At 39.5% G+C, this 22,847-nt stretch overlaps 1 protein-coding gene across 3 annotated transcripts; it reads left to right on the top strand.

The window, feature by feature from the left end:
* Window positions 1-9,320: 9,320 nt before the first annotated feature.
* On the top strand, window positions 9,321-12,354 carry LOC147624315 (uncharacterized). Of its 3 annotated transcripts, none has more exons than XM_086819304.1 (4): window positions 9,321-9,554; window positions 9,741-9,859; window positions 9,976-10,412; window positions 11,508-12,354. In XM_086819304.1, the coding sequence occupies exons 3-4, from the start codon at window positions 10,118-10,120 to the stop codon at window positions 11,921-11,923; spliced, it is 711 nt and encodes a 236-aa protein (XP_086675430.1). In that variant the 5' UTR covers window positions 9,321-9,554; window positions 9,741-9,859; window positions 9,976-10,117; the 3' UTR covers window positions 11,924-12,354. The 3 variants fall into 3 exon arrangements, with proteins under 3 accessions (XP_086675430.1, XP_086675428.1, XP_086675429.1); XM_086819302.1 differs by having other exon boundaries at window positions 9,672-9,859; XM_086819303.1 differs by having other exon boundaries at window positions 9,741-10,412.
* The last annotated feature ends 10,493 nt before the right edge of the window (window positions 12,355-22,847 follow it).

Here is a 22,847-nt window from a genome sequence, read left to right as displayed (position 1 = left end):
CTGATGGTGACCAAACTTTTCAAGCATGTGGGCCCCCCCTCCACGTGCTTTCAAAGTTTGGTCACTATCCAAGGATGTTTAATATGTCAAGTTGTGCATTTTTCAAGTCTCCTAATTCTCGAGAGGCCTAGGAAAATACCGCTCTTCCCCATGCCATCATACCCTTGGAAACATCCTCCAATGGTGGGGGGACCCCCCCCCCCCCGATATGCTTGAAAAGTTTGGTCACTACTAGATGATGTTTTATATATCAAGTAGTGCCCACTATGCATTTTTCAAGTCTCTTAGTGCTCAAGATGCCCTAAAAAATCATGCTCTTCCCCATGCCATCATACCCAAACATCATCTAATGGGGTGACCAGACTTTTACAAGCCTGTGGAGAGGGTTCTCCCCCACATGCTTGCAAATTTTGGTCACTATTGGATGATGTTTGATATGTCAAGCAGTGTGCCTAGTGTGCATTTTTCAAGCCTCCCAGCACTCAAGAGGCCCTGGAAAATGCTACTCTTTCCCATGCCATCGTACCCAAACATAGTCCGCTGATGGTAACCAAACTTTTACAATAGGAGCATGCAAAGCAAGTGCTACAGATTCAGGTGCTGTTGTTGCTGCTGCAGATTCAGGCATTGTTGTAGATTCAGGAGGCGAAATCAAATTCAGGAGGCGAAATCAGATTCAAGAGGCAAAATCTGATTCAGACATAATCAGGCTGTGCAGAAGATTGAAGAAGAATCAGTTTGTCTATTTTTAAAAAAATGATGTAATTCAAATGACGCTGCTTATGAAGGGTATTCAAGGTCGAGTTTGCTTTCTTCTGTAAGGGGATGAGTGCCAAGAAGATGCCGAGCAGCAGTTATGGTGGCGATTACAATGGAAGTTAGGGTTCTTGGAAGTTAGGGTTCTTGGAAGTTAGGGTTCTTGGAAGTCAGATGTTGAATGACTGCTCTGATCTTGCAGCAGACTACTCAAAACCTACAAGTGGAACAGAATCATAATCTACAAGTGTAGCAGAATCAGAATCTGTACATGCAGCACAATCAGAATCTGCATATCCTTGGATGGGATGGTGGAATTCCTCATTCAAAGTGCTACTTCACATTGGAGGTTGACGTGTTCCAAGTAAGCCATCATTCAGATTTTGCATAATAAACACCTCAAATTCTGATTTTAAAATTTTTTTAACAATGTTTGAGCACCTATTTGTCATGAGTGGGGTGGATCTCGGTATAGCACCGTAGCTCTCCATTCCAAGCATACATATGGGCTCTATTTGGTGTGGTGCATTGAATATGAGAGCTCACATAACTATCTAATTTCTAACTTCAAGTATGGGTAAAAAGAAGAAAAAGAAGTGTTTGATTTGCATGATTCATAACCATGCAACAAATGAATGCTCATACATGTGTGAGCCATATTCAAAAGGACATCAATGCATGAAATTTTGCATGGTTGGTTTGAGCGCCAAACTTCACGAAATCATTTCAAAGTTCAAATATGCATCCAAAACTGGCTCTTGTGAGAAGATGGAGAGAGCTAGAGAGAAGCTAGAAGCCTTTGAAGAGGTTCTTGATGATGCATATGTATATCACTGTTTCTTCTCCTATTAGTAGGTTTGCAACTTCTTCTCCTTCCATAGGTAGCAACAATAAGTCTGAGAAGGCTCTTGATAAAGGCAAGAAAAAGACCAGGTGCAACTATTGTAAGGCAAATGATCATGTCATTAAGAATTGCCCTAAGCTAAAGGCTAAAGAGGCAAAGAAGAAAGAGTCAAATGCAGCCACAATAGCGGATGCTTCTACAAATGCAGATTCTGCAAATGTTGTGCAGGATACAGAATGGGTGTTTAGCGTGTTTTGCCAGTATGACCCATCTGTACATGATGCATGTTTGGGAGTTTCTGTTGACTCTCATGTATGGTATTTTGACAGTGGTGCTACAAAGCACATTACCTCGCATCGTGATATGTTCACTTCTCTTGAGGCTGTCCCTAATGGGAATACTGTCACATGTGCCAATAATGCTTCTTACCCAGTGAAGGGCGTTGGTAAAATTATGCTTACGATTGCAAATGGCAGCGCTTTCACACTTTCAGATGCTTTGTATGTGCCAGGGATAAAGAAAAATCTATTGTCTGTCTCTGCGCTTGCTAGACTTGGACTTGTAGTCAAATTTGTGGATGACAGATGTACTGTTCATGATTTGACTTCTGGTGATACGATTATTGTATTTGGCACCTTTTTTCGTGGGCTGTATAGGCTCAATTCTTATGACAAGTGTGTGGAAGATTCAGCAAATGCAATTTCTGCTGAAAAGGCAGTCTCAGATGCAAAACTATGGCATGCTCGTTTTGGTCATCTGAACTTTGCTAGTTTGCTGCGTTTGCAGAAATTTGATATTGTTGCTTCATTGCCCCCTCTTGAGGCACCATTGAAACATGTTTGTGAAGGTTGTATTTTGGGCAAAATGCAGCGTTCTGTGTTTCCAAAGGATGGTTCTGTGCGGGCCACTCGCAAATTGCAACTTGTACATAGTGATGTATGTGGGCCTATGCAAACTCCGTCATTTGGTAAACACTTGTACTTCGTGACTTTCATTGATGATTACTCAAGGCATGCATGGGTATATCCACTCTAAAGGCAAAGTCCGAAGTGTTTTTGTGCTTCAAACAGTTTTTTCTTATGGTTGAAAATGTATCCAATTGTACTGTGAACACCCTCCGCCAATGTACAGTGCCGTATACCCCTGAGCAAAATGGTGTTGCTGAGAGGAAAAACAGGTCACTTATGGAGATGGCATGATGTATGGTCAAGAGCCAAGCTTTGCCACATGTGTTTTGGCTTGAGGCTGTCATGTGTGCTGCATATGTACTCAACAGGTGTCCCACTAAGGCCTTGCAGTAGTCTATTACTCCATATGAAGCTTGGCATGGCAGGAAACCTTCTATTGGTCACTTGCGTGTCTTTGGTTACTTGGCCTATGCTTTAGTGTCTGTGCAACAACGCAGAAAATTGGATGATAAGGCTGTCAAATGCATTTTTGTTGGTTACAGTGCTGAAAGCAAGGGTTACAGATTGTATCATCCGCAGTCAAAGCGTATCTTGATTAGTCGAGATGTTGTTTTTGTGGAAGATGCTGTGTAGACCTTGTTATCATGTACCAAAGAGACAGGTGTGAGCTCACGGGATGTATTTGATACGTTGTTGCCTCTCTTTACAGGTGGGAATTCAAATATAAGTCCTAATGAGGCAAATATTCAGCCTATGCAGATTTCAAACGACATCATAGATCAGCCTATTTCTGATGCAGATTTACAGGATGTAATTCATGAGGATAGGGCTGAAAATGAGCAGGCTAGAGGTATGCCTAAATGGCTGGTGCAAACCTTGCACGATAGTAAGATTGATGCACCTATGACTAGTCGTACTCGTTCAGGTTTTCAGCATGCCTCTTATACATCAGATTGTTATGCTTTGGCTGTGTCTAGTATGTGTGAAGAGGAAGAACCTCTTTCATTTGATGAGGCACAAAATTCAAAAAATTGGTTGGCTGCAATGCAAAGTGAATATGATGCTATAATGAAGAATGGTACATGGTCTTTGTGTGATTTTCCTATTAGTAAAAAGGCCATTGGATGTAAGTGGGTTTTTAAGTTGAAACGAAAGCCAGATGGCAGTATTGATCGCTATAAGGCTAGGCTTGTTGCAAAGGGTTATGCTCAAGAAAAGGGCATTGATTTTGATGAGACCTTTACTCCCACTTGTCGTATGACTACCATTCGTAGCATTTGTGCATTGGCAGCTCATAATGGTTGGAATGTACATCAGTTGGATATAAAGACTGCGTTCTTGAATGGAGATTTGCATGAGGAGGTGTATGTATCGCAGCCTCGTGGTTTTGTTCAAAGAGGGCAGGAAAACAAAGTGTGCAGGTTGAAAAAGGCTTTATATGGTTTAAAGCAAGCTCCACGAGCTTGGTATGAAAAGACACATGCATATTTGACTGCACATGGTTTTCACAATAGTCCAACAGAAAGTACTTTGTATGTTAAACGTGTGGATGATGTACATCTAATCATTGCTCTCTATGTCGATGACATGCTGCTCACAGGACCAAATGAGAGTCATATTGCTGATTTTAAGGCTGATTTTTGAGATGTTAGATTTGGGGCATTTGCATCATTATTTGGGGATACAATTTAAGCAGTGCGATGGAGGTGCTCACCTCAATCGGAGAACATGAGTCGGAGGGTGCTAGCGGCATAGCCTTGGGAGCCGATGCCTGCTCTGATACCAATTGTTGGAATTAGGGTTGCAGAAAAGCACACAAAGCTTGGAGAAGAAGAAGCAAGAATGCACACAACACACAGTGTATTAGATTGTGTCCATGTACAAAGATAAGTTAGCCCTAGAATAATGGGCATATATACAAGCCGGGGAAAAAAACCTCCTAAAGAGGAAAAAACTGCCCCGACGGTCCTAAATGTGTTCACACACATCACTGCCTATATATATGGCAACAGGCATTCCATATATGCCTATAGCTAGCAAATATGAAGTGATGATGAATGTGGCTAAGTATACAAAGCTATCAAATCCACACTTGGTTGATCTACTTGAAATTAGAATTGTGGTCTCTATCAATGACTACTGCTCCAAAGAGATGGCTGGTAAAATTCCTCGTAGAACAAAGAGGTGGGCATGAGGAAATAGAGCCCAAGGTTAATGGAACATTCACGGGACTGACTGTTATGGCATCCAGCTAACCTGGACATCACACTTCCTAGAGGTATCAGAATTGGCATTTACAGAATGGAACCAAAAGTACACAAAATGGACCCTCTGTACATGCCAATAAAGAGAAGATTAACTGAAGTAGAGCTTAAAACATAAGAAGAAAGAGACTTCCATTATTGTTTTAATTTTTCCTTCTTTGAGCATAATACTTTTGCTACCATAAACCAGCAAAACGGAAGTACATGCTTGCTATCGTCAAATCTTGGTGAAGCAAAAGTACATGCTTACTATCGTTAAACCTTGGTTAAGTGAAAGTACATGCTTACTACCTTCAAATCTTGGTGAAGCATTCTAGATCCATCAATTATCTACCATGCTCAAATTTTTCAAATTACTCAATTTTTTGATTGAGCAACAAGTTGAGTATGTGTACTTGTTGACTGACCAACAAGTTGAGTATGTGTACTCATTCAATAGGGACATATTAAATTTTAATCTAAACAAGGGCCCAAAGGAGGATGTCATCATGTTCTACTACCATAAAGTTTGATGCATGCCCTCATACATGCATACTACTTTTCGACACAGGGTTTTGGATGCCTTTCTATTACCTACGGCACAACGTACAATGACTACAAACCCTATATATAAGATCTACCTTGGATCCGATGTATTTATAAAAAAAAGATTATGTGGACGTAATCTATAACAGGTAGGGGGAGATGTGAACCCCATTTTGGGTTAGCGAACCATCTCTTCTCTACACATGAGAGATGGCTAGTAATAATAAGTGTCATGATCGGTACTATAAAATGTTGTATTATGAGAAAATCTGGTTAAAATGACCAAGTTTTTATCATAATAAGCTCGTAAAATAAATGTTATGAACGGTACTATAAAATGTTGTATTATGAGAGAACTTGGTCAATGACCAAGCTCACTACAAGAATTTGGGTCCCCAAGTGTGAATAGGGGCCAGATGTATATAAGTAACTTTTTCTCAAAATCAAGGGACAATCCTCCTTTGTGCTAATTGAGTCTTATTGTCTACTTGCTTTCTTGTACTCTAGTCTTGTAGAGGAGGGAGAGAGTTGAGAGTAGTATGCATGATTCTTTGTGCATGTGCCTCTTTTCCTTTATGTGAGAGTGAGCAAGAGTGAGAGGAGTTAGAGATCTTGGAGGTATTAGTCATAACCTTTATGGGGATGCCCATAATTTTATTTCGGGATATTTTTTTTATCTTTTATTTATATCAGTTACTACGATTAATGAGTTTAATCAGGGATGTAGGCAGATTATGTGTTAATCGTGGGTGGAACATGTGTTGGGGACCACTTGGAAAACATGTGAATACACCTTTTATGGTATCATATTTAGGCATTAATATTTTTGTAAGGCTAAGACCTCATACCAAATAGTATTTTATACTTTTGGTAGGCCCAAGATTTTTAATTGTATCTTGCTATATTTTGTAGAGCTTTTACACTTAAAAACTCAAAAGCGCTTGTGCTTTGTTTTTGGAAGTTATCTTTTTGAAAAGAAAGATTTTTCTAATACATATAAATATGGGTGAGTGGTACAAGGGCCATGCTCATCTCAAAGGAGATTCAACCCAATCTTGTGTTGACGGTGACCTCTACTATATTCTTTAACTTTATTTGTTTTTCTAATTTTGTTTATTAAGGGTTATGCTTTTGATTTGTGCAAAGTATATTTATGCTCTAATTTTTGTGATTGAGAATTATAGTTTTTTATCTAAGTGTCATAAAGGTCCTGATAGGAGGTGTGTGCGGAGCTCCTTAACGGTGACAATGAGGACTGAGATTCAGAGGAAAAAAAGCTATCACCAACTAGTGGAGCTTGCAGCCTTCCCGAGGTACAAGATTGAGAATCGACAAGTCCCCATGATAGGTTAAGGTAAGAATGAATTGTTTTTTGAGCAATCTCACAAAGAGTGGTGCAAGCCATAACACCCATGACCTAGCCAAGTTGAGTCTAAGATGTAGGCTCTAGGAGATGGTGTTTAGGAATGCATCCCTAATGAGGAGGCCTTGAAATATTGGGTATGCATGGATAATTTTGAAAGTGAATGGAGGTAGGTTGTTGAAAGTGAATGGAGGTAGGTTGTTCTCCCATATTTGTTTATTAAGGGGAATCACGGCTTCTCCCAAATGTATGCTTCTATAAAGGTCCAAAAGGCCTAAGCTTATTTTGTATTTGGTGAATGTAGGTTGATGAGGAGAAGGTGAAAATGTATTTCATAGGTCGTGAATGGCATGGGGTTACATAAGAAGTGCTAGTCACATGAGTTGGGCTAGTCACCTCGAGACTCTGCAATTAAAACTCATTCAACTTTAAAATGATGTACTTGGGCTTTCATATCATGAGAGAGAATTTGAGTTAATTTGTGAGTTTATTTTTTTGCAAAGCAGGAGAGAGAATTGATATAATTTGTGAGCTTATTATCTTTCATAGCAAGAGAGAGAATTTGATGTAATTTGTGAGCCTATTATCTTGCAAAGTCTCTTTTTTATTTAATTTACTATCTTAATTATCCAAACTTGAGATTGAATATTTGTCTTAATCTCCCAATTCCAACTGTTGCTCAAGCTCTTTATTAGGTTTGTTTTCTTAAGATTAAGCACTAAACTTTTCTTATTATGAAACTATCACAATGTTATGAATTGATACATGCCCCATCTTACTTGTGACACCATGAATCAACAAATCAATCATCCATTATTAAATAATACTTTCAATAGTAATTGGGTTTTGCATGCCTTGAAAATGTGACATGACCGTGCACAAGACCTCCTATTATGATAAACAAAGATCCTAAATGTATTTTGCATTCCTTGGTTATGTGATTTCTTTTTTGTTGCAATTATTTTGATGTGATTTTATGATTTCTTATGACAATTTATCCACCTCATTTTATATATTTGGTATATTCCATACTCACTTTAAATATATGAGCTACCATTGTTGGCAAAAAATGTGTGTGTGTGTGTGTGAGAGAGAGAGAGAGAGAGAGAGAGAGAGAGAGAGAGAGATGTGATAACATCGATGAGTTACCTAGTGCTATTTTATAAGATGTTCGAGGCTTCCTATAATAAGATGAACTTTTGGAACAAAGTTTTGGTACCAATTATTGTTTGTAAGTATGATTTTACCAAGCATATGCAAATATCATTTTCTTTACACTGTGGGCTTTCTTCTATACACAGTGTGAGACTCAAGGGTGGCACATTTGTAATGGGCTTTCGATTCTTAATGGTATTGTAGCATTGTTACTCGATAGGGTCATAGGGTGCTCCTCATGTGATGGATTGTGCATTTCTAAACCATCTTATCCCTAGAAGTGGTGTTGTTTAAATCCTTTTATAATAATATAAAAGCATTTTCTTGGCACTAGACCTCATGGTACTTTAGAATTGGTCTCTTCTAATGGGCTTTATGGCACTTTAGAATTCGACTTTTGTGGTGGGCCTTATGGTACTTTAGAATTGGTCTCTTGTAGTGGGCTTTATGGTACTTTAAATGGCATGCATGGGCCAAGGTGGAAGCTTATGGTACCCTTCGAAGGAGGAGCCAGGAGGGTGAACAAGTATCTTTCGAAAAGAAAGGGTAAACTATTGAAAATCCTATGTACTACCCTTAAAATATGTGAGCATTGATGAATTCTCAAAAAATCAGACATTTGGTGTAGTTTTTTTTCTAGTTAGAATCGAGAAATCTTGTTTCGACTTTGATCTTATCTTCATTTTTGAGGGATATACTTTTGTGGAATTTAGTTATATAGTAAAAACCGCTTCACGTGAGGGCATAAACTCTGTTATTTCTAATACAACTCTTAACGCTTTTCTCAACAAAAGAAAAAACCCTCTTCACTTGGGGTAGTCTTTTTTTAAAAGGTGTTTTAAGTTATTAATCATGCTTGAGTCACAACTCCAATTCAATTGCAATAATAGGAGTAAGAAACATAAGTACATTGCTTTTGTCCTTGGGTGGCGTTCAAAAGGTGATTGTTAATAATGAGCTTGCATGTGGTGACTGGTCCATCGAATTGACCGTAATGGGGTAATGATATATCATCCAAAATATAAATTGAAGGACACCAAGGCCAGTCGTCCTTTAGTGTAATTTTCACGGCTCAAATTGAGAAAAACCAGTTATAATTTTGTGTAGCCTTGAATTCAAAGATTCAAAACTTTGAAGTTTTAGTTATAAAACCGATTAATCTATGCATTTTTTCAATAAAAACCAGATGGGTTTGAAGGTAGTGTTTTTTTCACTGGTTAGAAAAAAAGCTTATTTCTGACAATGACCAAGGGTATAGGCATCACCTTGCTTTGAAGGTGTTCTACATACATACGAAGTGTCTCTATAGAGCTTTTGAGGTGGTACATCTTAAACTTGAGCCGTGGATATTCGAGGAATATATTTTTGGGATCACTGAAAAATGATTTGAAAATTCATCAAAAGGAATAGATTTTTTTTTAAAAAGTGTGTTGCTTATTTTCTTTTATATGTGTGTGTATATATATAAATATATATATATATATTATTCTGTCTGAAAGGTCCGTTGGGTTTATCAATATTGCCGAGCTTTCTGGGTGTTTTGAGACATTTAAGTAGCTCGTGAAGATGGTGCATGTATACCTGCTTTTTTTTCTTTCTTTCTTTTTCCAGTGGAGAAACAATTCGTGGCGAAATTATGAGAACATTTTCCATGATCTAGAAGCAGCTGTTTTCAGCGGGTGTTTATCGAAGCTGAAAATTTTCATTTTCGTAGAAAAATGTTTCTTCTGCTGATCTGGGTATCTCTCTTTCCATGATAATTTTTTCCGAATCAAAGCAAAAAGAAAATAGGGACCTTTTAGAAACCCAATTTGGGGTTTACTAATTTCGGGTCTTTTTTTTTTTGGGATCGACAGGGAAAAATCCCCTTGCCAAAATCTGTCAAACATTTGATCCAAATAGGGAATTTTTGGGTTATTTTGCAGCGTAATTTTCCTATGAATCACATTAAGCAAAGTTGTAATCATCAGAGCAAGCTCTGCAGGTTAAACAATCAAAGCTATGGAGGGCAACAGGACGTGGGCTGCTTTTCCTTGTGTTGACGGTAAGGGCTTTGCTCCTTTGGAGCAGCAAAAAGCAGAAAGCAGGATCTTTTTTTGGGGGGGTTGTAAAGGGAAAGATGATGCATGCGTGTGTAAAAGCTTAGTTCGATCTATCTAGGGGCAGAGTCAAATGGGAAGCAGCATGTGGGCTCTATTTCCTTGTGTTGGTGGTGAGGGTTTTGCTGCTTTGCAGCAGCAAGAAGGAAAGCACTGAAATAGAAAAGTAAAAAGCAAGGGTGTGTAAAAGCTTAGCCGGATCCATGGGGGCAGAAACATATGGGAGGCTGTTGAGCTCATCTCAAGCAGTGGGGTTGTTGGCAGTTCTTGCAGTTACAGGCAGTGTCGCCCTTCTCACCCTTAGAAAGCAAAAACTATGGCATCATGTCTTCTACACAAATGATAACTCCTTAGATTGCAGTGATTGCAACACTCCCGACCCCCTTGCGGAGACGACACTTGAATCATCTCAACAACTCGCTTGCAGCCCTCGAAAACTCGACGACGGAACTCCAATGCCTCCCCAAGTGTTACAAAGCCCCATGGTTCCTTGCCCAGGTTTTAATTTTCATCCCATCATGCATGCTTTTTCCAATGAACTTATAGATTTTTTGGGTTCTACAATGTGTCTTTAAAGATGCCCATGGTCCGATAAAGATCAAATGATTTTAATGTTTTATTTTATTGGTTTTTTTTTTGGGGGGGGGGTTCTAGAATGTTCAAATACCAAAGTGAAGTGCCTTGATAAATATCGCTCAATGAAAAGTTTGTGTGCATCCCTTTTGGGTTTTAATTTGGACCATTTTGTTAACGTGTGTCCTAGAACTGCCCATGCTGCCTTGCCCAAGTGAGGAATATCAAAACACCTTTCAATGGAAACTCAATGTTCTATCATGAACATGTTTTTTTAATGTAAGCCATACACACAGGAGTACCACGAGGAGGCACCACCCAGAGTATTTGCTAGAGTCAAGGCAAGCCATTTGGTGGGGACCGTCGGACCACCCGCCAAAAGTGTATGATGTACGGGTGTGGTGATCATTATGGCCACCTGCATGATATATGCAACAAGCCATGTGATTTCCCAAGAAAGAGGAAGGGGTGTCCCCGAGATTTGAACCAATGGCTCAAACCGCTAGGCTAATGCCTTGGGAACTATCATGAACTTGTATTTTCGGTTATAATCTCTGTTGCCTACTAGTAACCCCCATATTTCTTGTGGCTTGCTTAGGTACCAGTATTGTTTTCAAATTTAACACTGAGATAAGTTAATGCACTTTAATGAGTTTCATTTATGGACTAAATAAGTGATTAACACTTTGAAGTGTTTCCAAATTCAACACTGGGATGAGTCATTGCACTTTAACCAGTTTGATTTATGCACTTAGTAACGCTTTCCAAATTCAACACTGGGATGAGTCATTGCACTTTAACCAGTTTGATTTATGCACTTTAACCAGTTTGACTTAGTAACGCTTTGAAAACTTGAAGAGCTCCTTTGTGTAAACTTGGTGAATTGTCCTGACAAATGTTTCAAAAATGCAATGCATCAAGCATGCAATATGAGCAGGCGTTTGAGCAGCTTTTTTTCCTTGCTCATATTTTTCTGTGGGATTCAATTCGCCTTAGTTAAACAACTTTAATTTGTCACAGATGAGAAGGCACGGCCAGTCATCTCGAAAAAAGTTCGCTTTGCACCAGACGTGGTCGAGCCTGTGGGAGACGGCCGGGCATATCGTTGGAAGAATAAGGCGATTCATAAGATAAGCAGCAAGAAGGCTTGTGTATACAAGCAGGAACATCATGAGAGGTTGTGCAAGAATAACGCTTTGACCTCAAATGCAGGACCAAATTCTTCTATCAAAGCTTACAAGCAAGAACATCATGAGAGGTTATGCAAGAATAATGCTTTGACCTCAAATGCAGGACCAAATTCTCCTATCAATGCTGGCTGCCAAGTTCACAAAGCTCAAACTTTAGCAAAGCCAGATCTCCCGGCCAATAGGTTGGTGTTATACAGTGGGATGCAGCGCTACAGATCACTGATGACACTTGATTGTAGGTCCTAGGCATCATTCTTTGGTGAAAAAGGGGAAGACTCCATGTGAAGCCCCACTCATCGTTTGATTTATTATGCAAAGGATGGTGTATAAACTCTATTCGTGCATTTTCACTCAGAAGGAACCAGTAGGACATCTGATGGTCTTTATTTGCAGTTGTGTCAGGCTTGAAGTAAACCAGGAGGGGTAGAATGACTCAATGACCCTTGTAGGGAAAAATAAGATGGCTTTCCTCTTTATCAAGGAATGCGCCTTGATGAATTTGGCTTTTCTAGCAACTTGCGTCACTTCAACGTCAAGAATCCCTAAGACTGTGTACAGCTTTTCTGCTCTTGAATATGATTTTAGGATGGGCACATGCCAGTCTTCGTGCTGTCTACTATTCATGTAAGCATACATGCACAATGCAAAGGTTGAAATCCCTAGGATTGGGAAGTTTTGATGTTTGCCTGTGTTATGTTGAAAAAAATACTAATCATGTGGGCCTCCAAGGTACTTGTGGGCTTCCCGTGTGATCTTGTACCAAATCCCAATGTGACGGATGCTTGTGTAGGATACAAAATCTTCTGAATCAAGCTAGGAAGTCCTAGTTTTACATGTAGCATGTGCCACTTCTTCACTCGAGTTGCAAACGTCACTTTCATTGTGATGACGGTGCTGGCTTTGATTTATCCAGGTGAGTATGTTAGTTTTCAGAGGCCATTGAATTGATTTTATTGTATATGTCAACCATTGAAGAAGCTTGAGACAACTGCAAGATCGAATTATGATGAAGGGGTAGGATACTAACCCAAAGAGGCTCAATAAATGGTGTATCGCTTTTGTCAGACGATCGTGGATGACTAATTCCACCACTTCAACGCAACTATTGTATCCCTTTCCAAAATTAAGGTCATCTTCACTTGATCCAAAGCATAAGAGTATTAATCATAAGAGTATCTTCACTTGATCCAAAGCATAAGAGTATTAATCATCATCATGAGGTATGGAAATGAAATCTTGCATTGTGAACTGAAGTCCTCGACTTGGCAACATGATGTCAAAAATCAAACACATCAACGGAGTACAAGGAAAATGGCAATTGCCTGTTTTGAGAGGGGGGGGGGATGTGGGAGGGTCCTTAGTGGCATTAATGATATAGACCTAATGGCAAATGCTCTTTGCTGGAGGTCTACTTTTAGCCTGAATGCCCTACAAATGCTTGTTGATACTTCAATGTAAGCCTACCCTCTAAGGATAATTTTCCTCTCCCCCTTCTTTGGAAAAATGACATTCATCGGTGAGCCGGGCTTGCATGTCCAGACTGCGTCATGAGTGAGCAAAAGCTTGTATTCGTATGTATCTCCTCTATCTATGTGCAGGAGGTGAAACAGGAAATTAGCTTTGGTGCACTTTGTTGTCTTTGCATTGGAATCTGGTTTATCCAACAGATATCAAAATGCACATGGTTGGGATCATTATTGCAACAGATAATAGGGTTTGCAACCCCCAGTCTTGCTTGGCAATGTCAGCTCGATATTTTAGGTCACCTCTAGTGTGAATTTCATTTTAGGTAATGTTAACCCTGCTGGTTAACATACTCTTCTTCTTCCTCGCTTGGATTCCGTCCTCCAAATCGATTAAGAGCCCTTGTTGAAGTGGTTGAAGCATGAGGTACGCCGGAGTAAGAGGTTTTGTGGCTCCCTTTTAAAGTAATGAATCGGCACCCATAAATGTATCTCGAACATGTCTTCAAACCTTATAAGAGCATGTCTGGGAAAATAAGAGAGCACTTGTGGCAAGGTGGGGGGCGATGTGGGAGGGTCACTTAGTGGCATTAATGATATAGACCTAATGGCAAATGCTCTTTGCTGGAGGTCTACTTTTAGCCTTAATGCCCTACAAATGTTTGATACTTCAATGTAAGCCTACCCTCTAAGGATAATTTTCCTCTCCCCCTTCTTTGGAAGAATGACATTCGTCGGTGAGCCGGGCTTGCATGTCCAGACTGTGTCATGAGTGAGCAAAAGCTTGTGTTATGTATCTCCTCTATCTATGTGCAGACGTCAACAAGTGTGTTGTTCTATCACAATGCAGTCAATGGAATAAGAGGGAAGTGGACAACAAATGCAAGAGGAGGTGAAACAGGAAATTAGCTTTGGTGCACTTTGTTGTCTTTGCATTGGAATCTGGTTTATCCAACAGATATCAAAATGCACATGGTTGGGATCATTATTGCAACAGATAATAGGGTTTGCAACCCATAGTCTTGCTTGGCAATGTCAGCTCGATATTTTAGGTCACCTCTAGTGTGAATTTCATTTTAGGTAATGTTAACCCTGCTGGTTTAATGTTAACCCTGCTGGTTAACATACTCTTCTTCTTCCTTGCTTGGATTCCGTCCTCCAAATCGATTAAGAGCCCTTGTTGAAGTGGTTGAAGCATGAGGTACGCCGGAGTAAGAAATGTGTGGCTCCCTTTTAAAGTAATGAATCGGCACCCATAAATGTATCTCGAACATGTCTTCAAACCTTATAAGAGCATGTCTGGGAAAATAAGAGAGCACTTGTGGCAAGGTGGGCCCTCGTGTTGAGGTCGAAGGCCATGCAGTTGGGTGCCAGTTTCTTTGCTACAGTGTTAGGGACTGTTCGGAACAGGCTGCAAATCAACTTGGAGAATCGCATTGTAGCTTGTATTGTATTATTGGATCTAGCACGAGCTTGTAGTCGTCGATGAAGTTCGACATCCTCTCGATCATCTTGTGCCCGCCCCTTGATTTCTCATGGGTTCAAAAAGTATAGAAAGTTGAACACCATGCTTGGCTCTCGCATCATGGTGGATTTGCCTTGATCTTGGGGGAGTTTGTGAGCTGATCCCACGGCATTTGCATCCTTGCCCTGGCCTTCTTCTTTGGCCATCATCTGCCTTGTCTTCTTCTCTATCTTCATCCTCACTATTTCTCTTTCGTTGGCTCTAATTGATAGAAAAGATTGAGTGCATATTGCATTTCATCCTCTTCAGAATCATTGTCTGGGTATGCTACATGGCAATCATAGAACTCTTAATGCAAGTACACAGGTTGTTTGCGTAAGGTTCCAACCCACTCTAAGCCCTTTTGCAGGACTTCTTTAGAGACTATGTGTCTAGCTCCCAGGGCTTCTTGAGCATGATAAAATCTTCATCAGTGTTATGCCGCTTTGCATATTGTAGTACCTTGAGCCATCCTTCGAAATTGTGCACTATTGGATGCATTGGCAATGTGTAGGCTGCAGCTCCAGCTAGCCATCAAAGTACAACATGCTTAAGGTTGGCTGAGACTCATCCGTGACCTCGTTGAGAGCATGTTGCTGAAGATCAAGGCATTCATGGGCTCTCATCCAAGATTATGTCAAAGTGAAGCATGTACAACCTGAGCATCTTTGGGTGCATAGGGAATGTATGGGATAGGCTGCATTTCTACTAGTTCGGCTGCTGCTGCATTACTTGGGAGGGGGGGAGGCCGGTTAGCCTGGCCACTTTGGCGTCAGTGATTTGCATTCTTTTGGCATCCAGCTGCTGATACACCATTAAGTCCTTATGCAACTGTCTATCTTCCATGGCTTCTTGTAGTTTGGCACCTGCATCTCGGGCAGCCCTTCAATTGGCCTTCTAGCCGTTTGATTCTCCAACTCCGTAGTTATTTGCTGTGTAAGCATCTTTTGCGCTTCAACTCCTGTCTGTACATCACCTTTTGCTTCTTCTACTAGCACTTGCATCAGAGCATATCTGGCTTCTGCTCATGCAACGTGGCCACTTGCTTCCTTCTTCTTTCAAAGGCATCACTGGTGGCTCGAGCCATCCAGTGATATAGTTGTTCTAGCTGCTACTCAGCACCTTCGAGCTTGGCATCCTCCGCGATCTTTAACACCGCCTCTAGCTCCTCCTGCTTTCTTGCTCTTCCCCTGTCTAGGTGGATTGTAAAGGTGTCTTGCACATCCTCAATAAGGTACCCTTAGTTATTTTACCAATTACCTAGTAAGGCGAGGCGGATTAGTTTTTGAGGGCATACCTTACACAAGTTTTTTTTGTTTTACAAAAGAAGTTTTGTTCTTTCAAAATGTAAGGTGACCCTTACCCTCCTCTCTACTTCTTTGGCAGCATAAACTCTTAAGTGATATGAGTTAAGAATTATCTGTAAAAGTAAATGTTTATTACTCATAAACTCTTAAGTGATGTGAGTTAAGTATTATGTAAATGTAAATTCTTATTAGGCATCTAGTTCAAGATAAAATTTGGTTTTGTGTGACACTCGAGAGAAACTAACCTTGTGGTTCTAACTTCGTCATTGATTGCCGTGGCGAGGCTCATTCTTATATAAATTGATAGTGTCAGTGTGTGAATTAATAAGTGGGACCGACAAAAATCTAGAATTTCGCTTTTGTGTTAGAGCTTATGGTTTAAAAAACCCCTTGTCAGAGATTTTTATTAGACCTACCTTGGTTGGTTTGTTTGTCTGATAACTAAGTTAACTTGTTAAGGCCATTAGCAAGGGTTAAATCTTAAATTTAAAAAAACAACTTTTTTTTAGAGATCTTGTGGACCCTCTAAATTTAAAAGAAGTGTTTTACAAGGTTGATTAAGGTGGAAAGTTGCAAGTGATCTGTGTAAATGCCCCCTTCACTAGAAACGAGTCCCCATGCCCATTGCAAGGAGAAATTGCTTGACAATTTGGTGACCCCCATGACCTAAGTAATAACCAAAACATCCTTAGAATCACCATGGCATTAAGCCCTTTGAAAAATAGAAGAGTGAAACTATCATTAAGGTTTTATTTCTATTTATTCTATGTAACTTTGAGCCATAGTCCTATGATAGGGCTCCCACTCTTGCTAATGATAATTAGGAAATGATGTTGAATAGAGGTAACTCCAAGCAAATCCAAGCTAGCTTCAAACCCTAACAACAATCATCCACCACCCAACAATCATCCACCGCCCAACAATCATCATCTTAGGGGAGGAAGGGAGCTTAGAATAGCAAGAACAATAAGAAAGAATCTCAGAGTACATCAAGAGGCAAGAAGGATATAAACTTCATTCATGCCTAAGAAAATACTTGGGGAAAAGGCTAAGGAGGGCATCACTGGTCGATATCTCCAACCAGAAGAGCAAATGTGGTATAAGGCATTAGGAGATTTGGGAGGTCACTTTTGGGTTGTTTTATTCTAGAGAGAGAAAGGTCCTAGACCAATAAGAGAAAGGCATCCATAACAAAAGTTTCTTATTTATCGCTTATTGTTGAGATATAGAAATAAAAGTATAATATATAAATATCATAAAATATCTCAATATCTCAATAGTACTTTTGAATATGACAGTAATTGTACTTAAAATATTTATTGAAACTCATTAATTATATATAACATCTCGTAAAAGATATACTATTAATTGAAAACAAGCACATTTAGTACCATCTTATTCTTTGCCTTTTATTACCTTTCTTCCTTATCTTCTTTTATCTGTGTATCTCTTATTTGTATGTATATCATTTTCTAATACAATATTACAAATAATGTTATTATCATCCTTCTTCGTCGATTACTTCAATTTCTATATCAAATACACTAGATGGAGATAACAATTGGATAACCACAATGATTGGAAAAGAAAGTTGGGTTCTTCAACAAAAAACATGCATTTATCTCATCATGGAAGGGAAGGATAAAAGATTTTAGAATTGGAAAAAATAAAAAGTCTATCAAAGAAGTTCTTGTACAGTATGTGTACATGCACAAAGATCTTTGCTTGCCAAAAACTTCAAATTGTAAGAATATCTTTACTTTTTAATATATTTTGCATAGGTATATCTTTTATTACTTACATGAATCTTTTTTTAAATTTTTACAGATGTGTATCCTTCAACCCATGGAGTCTATTATAGGAATATTTGATGTTATTCATGCATTTATTGGAGAGCTATAATACATAGGAAGAAGTCCAAGATCACTTGCACAAAGTGGTATATTCTTCTATAACTCTTTTTATAATGCACTACATCGTAATGACCGATTTGGGTCACTCCAAAGCTTGACTTTGCCTGACTTTAAAAGTGAGGAGTGGTTACGTCCAAGCCCTTGCACTAGTGAGAGCTTTAGATGCAAGGTTTTCCAATAAATTCAAACGTCAATGAAACCACGTATAGCTCTACCAAGGCAAATAAAAATAAAGGTAAACAGGCTTGTGAATATCTTTGTCGACTTATTCTCACATTCAAATATTCGGATTACAAGGATAATGCTTATATGTAAGTCTCTAGATTTGGAATTCTTAGATCAAGGATGGAATAAGAGAACAGAAAACAGTGTGAAATGTTAAGTTCTATCAGATTAATTGCCATGTAAATACATGATAGGGAGTCAAATTTTTTTGCTATCTTTATACTATAGTCGTTGGCACACTGTGGCTAGATGACTTGTTCCTTTGGATCAAAACTTGAATGACTTTTATGATAATCCACTCATGGATATTGACATTTTTATCAATGGAAACAATATTAATGTTGTTCTTGTTGTTGCTCTTACCCTTGCTCCTGCTACTCCTCTTGCTCCCCTTGCTGCTCTTGCTCTTTTATGGTGATGCGTGGCAAGGTCTTTAACCCTACACCTGGGTGGTTGGGAATCTCCATGTGTGCTTATGTAGGCTCCCCACAATCGGTGTTTGTTACGCTGCTATCTTCCATGCCATAATCCACTAACTCTACCTGTTTGCTTGGCCAGGATTAGCTAGTTTGCTCTGTCAATTTTTTCAAGATTGCGGTTGTAACGCTCCAAATTCTTATTTGCGCTGTCCTTCAATCGGGCGTGTTGTTCTTCGGTCATCTTCTTCACTGTTTGCTTTGTACGCGCCATGGTGAGGAGAGATGAGGGTAAGGATGGGAAGGTTCTCGTTGGCAAGGAATGGGAAAAAATAGAGGTTAACCTTTATTTATACAAGAAAATGCCATCATTGCAATAACCCTAAAAAAACCCTAATTTTAAGAGGCCACTCACGCGTGCAAACAAATCGTACGCATGCTAAATGCATGGGCCTCCTCATTCTCTACAAAGGAAGGTGTAATTTTACTTGGCATCCGAGCAGGATAATTGTTTTGACCTCCTCTTTAGTAGGTTTTCTCGATGGTGTAGCTCTTTTATGATGTTCTAGCATACTTTCACACCTATGTTTTACTACAGTGGAGCCCATTCCCTTCTTCATGGCCCCTTCCTTTCAAAATTCAAACGCAATTGTTTAACAAACAGACCCAATGGGCCTACGAAAAGGTTGAAAAGAATAAGCATTACATGTAATAATTAGTTCAAGGGGAGTGCTCTCATGCAAAAGTGACATATCACACATGTTTTAAAAATATCCTCCCAAAACCTACAATAAATGTACCTTGGAATATTCTACTAATAGATCCTACTTTTGTATGCTTATAAATATCAAAAGTGTATCACGTTAACGTAGTAATACCCTTAAATCTATTGCTATTTAAACTTTTAAAATGATCATAGAATCAAGAGATAGAATTGTAGATAAGAACTTTTGATAAAATAGGCTTGTAGAAATAGAGTTGGTGATGGAATCTATCCTTGCCTTGAGATCTTGAGAAGGGATGTCCACCACTTCAGAAGTCCACCAATAAAGCTTTGTAATCCTTCAAATACTCCCTAATTTGTGTTAGCAGCTCTCCATGCCCATATTACTTTATGATCTCTTCAAATTCCACTAATAGGGATCACTCTACGTAAATTGACCAAGGTAATTAAAGGAGGCAATTCACTAGTTTTCTACAAATTTATAGGCTAATTAGGAGGCTCTTTAATCACTCAAATTGGGGCCCTAAAGAAAAGGAAAAATTTTCTTATTGGAGAAAAGCAAGTAGCTAATCAAATGCTTGAATGAGGCACCCTTGAAAGGGGGGGGGGGGGTGGGGGGGGGATTCTCTAGTTTTTTATAGAATTTGGACCTAGTTTGGAGCACTTAACCCACACAATTGATGGGATTGATAGCAATGAGATTTTAGCTTGATTAGGAAAGACTAGAAGCTAATCGAACACTTAAAGCAAAAGGGAGAAGGAGAGGGATAGTTAGTGTTCACTCCAAAATAGCAAGATTATGGCATGGGAAAGCTTGACTACACACTATGGGTAAGGGTAGTGACGAATGTCACCATTATAACAAGCGTGCTAAATTTGAATTTTCTCTAATTTTTTATATTTTTTATATTGCCCAACAACCATAGTGTAGGCATAAAACCTTAATTATAATTTCACCCTTCTATTTTTCCAAGGGCTTAATGCCATGGTGATTCTAAGAATATCACTAAGGTCATGGGGGTCACCAAATTGTCAGCAATTGCTCCTTGCAGTGGACATGGGCATGGGCATGGCAAGGGACTAGTTTCTAGTGAAAGGGGAATTTCACTGGTAGCTTCCCAACCTTGTAAAGCACTTCTTTTAAACTCGACAGACTTACATGATTTAAACCTTGCTAACAGGTTAACTTCGTTAGCTAAAACACACCAACCAAGTTAGATCTGATACTAAATATCCAACAAGGGGTTTTTCAACCATAAGCTCTAACACACAAGAGAAATTCTAGATTTTTACCAAGTCCACTTCTCACTGAACATGTCCATTTACACAAGAACAAGCCCTTCCATGGCAATTAGTGTAGTGAAGTTAGGCCCACAAGGTTCAATTCTTCTTCACTCAACCTAGGTCACACAAAACCAAATCAATTTCACATTTTACCATGAACTAGATGTTCACAAAGTTTTATATTTACATGATAGTTAACTCACATCACTTATGTTTTATACTGCCAAAGAACTAAGGAGCATAAGGATCACCTTACAAGCTCCCCTAGGATCACTGAAAGAAATTGAGTTATCCTCAACTCGCAAAGGAATGGAAGTTTTGACAGATCTCGTCAAGTTGCTCCCAAGTAGCATCTTCTACTGGGTAGAACTTCCACTGAATAAGAGCTTCATGGGGATAACTCTATTTCTTAAGGACTTCTCCCAAAATATCCAAGATTTTCTCTAGCTCATTGGAGATTTATGTCTAAGTACTAAGACTTTGTCAAGTCATCTAAGATATGAGCCTCATCCGGAACATACTTCTTCAGAGTAAGCCACCATGAAACAAGAGAGAAGAGAAAGAGAGAGGGAGAAGATAAATAGTCGACACAATATTGGGTCCCATTTACCCACTGAGAAGGTCCCCCTCAAGCAAGAGTATTTGCTTATATTTATTTGAAAAACTTTGTACAATGAATATGAATGATGAGTGAAGACTGTCGAATGCAAGGACGAGGTAGACCGGTCAAATGCAAGGACGAAGTAGACCCAACGTAGGCTAAACCATATGATGTCCAAGCTCGTTTGAATAACTCTTTGATGACCACCACTAGGCAAGCTCAAAAGTGAGGGATGCACGTATGTTGTGGCTCAATGCTGAGGAATGCTCTTTTTGCAGAGGCCTTGGGCCTGTAGCACACACTAAGGTGCTAAATGTTGAATGTATGCGCAAGAGGGTGGAGGCTCTAGGCACACATAAGAGCTTCAGAACTATTGAATACTAATTTAATTGATGATGATTTAGGCTGAGAACTAAGCACACACTAAGCCGTTATAAATGCTGAATGTATGCGCAAGAAGGCGGAGGCTCAAGGCCCTAGGCACACATAAGAGCTTCAGAACTCTTGAATGCTGATTTAATTGATGATGATTTAGGCTGAGAACTAAGCACACACTAAGGTGCTAAATGTTAAATGTATGCGCAAGAAGGCGGAGGCTCTAGGCACACATAAGAGCTTCAGAACTGTTGAATACTGATTTAATTGATGATGATTTAGGCTAAGAACTAAGCGCTAGTATTTATAAGAACTAAGCGCTAGTATTTATATGGAGTTTTGTTGGTCGGCCAGTAGAGATGTTGTTGGCCTATTTGTATGGAAAAAAAAATGCCCATTTTGTAGCATTAAATATTGTGCATGTTTATGATGTTGCCCACATGATGCTAGCCGACTGCACTCTCCAGGACCTACTGCCTTAGATATCTCTAATGCTGGTCAACTACAATGCGGAAGTTTCCCATGCTATCGGTTGGCTCCTATGTACTGTTGAGGGCTATAAACAACCCCAAAACAGGCTGCTAGGTTGGCCCCTATGTACTCTTAAGGGCTATAAACAACCCCAAAACAGGCTACTTACTAGATCCTATGACCATGGCTGTGGCTAGCGCATAGGCATGCTTTACATGTTGTAGCCTCTATATGCTTGCTAATGCACTACCTAAGCTATGGTTAACTTCTACATGACTTTATCTGATGAATTCTCCAAGTGGGTATGAGGACTTACACATGTAGACTCTCTCTGGATGTGGAGACTGACACATGCACTCTCTATGGTTGTAGTGGAGACTAACGTACGTAGTTAGTTCCTAACATGTCCTAGACTGGGGCTCACGGCTTACAACAAATATTCTTAAAAAAGGTAATCCTAATGTCTCTCTATGGTTGTGTGGTGTGAATGACACTGTCTATGGTTGTGGAGGCAGACCTATGTAGCTCGCGCCTAACATGTCCCAGATTGGGGGTCATAATGGGGTCACGGCATACGACAAATATTCCTAAAAAGGTAATCCTACTGTAGGAATATTGCATTGATGTAGAGCCAGTGTGTCATATAGCACTCCAATGCAGAGGGTGCATGTGACATTCCCTCCTGCTTAGCTTGGTGGCAAGTTCATCGCTTCCAAGTAGTCCACCACCAGAGTTGGGGGTACTCTGGAAAAAACTCTTCGTCAAGCTAGACTGCTTCATGGGTACCTCGGTCCTTGAACTTCATGTAGAATTGTTTTTGCCTTCAACTATATCGATGCTTCTATCTATGGAGGAGAATCTCTTCAGGCTCAATACCTTTCGATTAT

Source organism: Cibotium barometz, chromosome 25 (assembly GCF_041138505.1).
Source record: "Cibotium barometz isolate CiBa-2024 chromosome 25, ASM4113850v1, whole genome shotgun sequence".
Lineage (NCBI taxonomy): Eukaryota > Viridiplantae > Streptophyta > Polypodiopsida > Cyatheales > Cibotiaceae > Cibotium > Cibotium barometz.
This window is presented reverse-complemented; position numbering and strand designations above follow the sequence as displayed.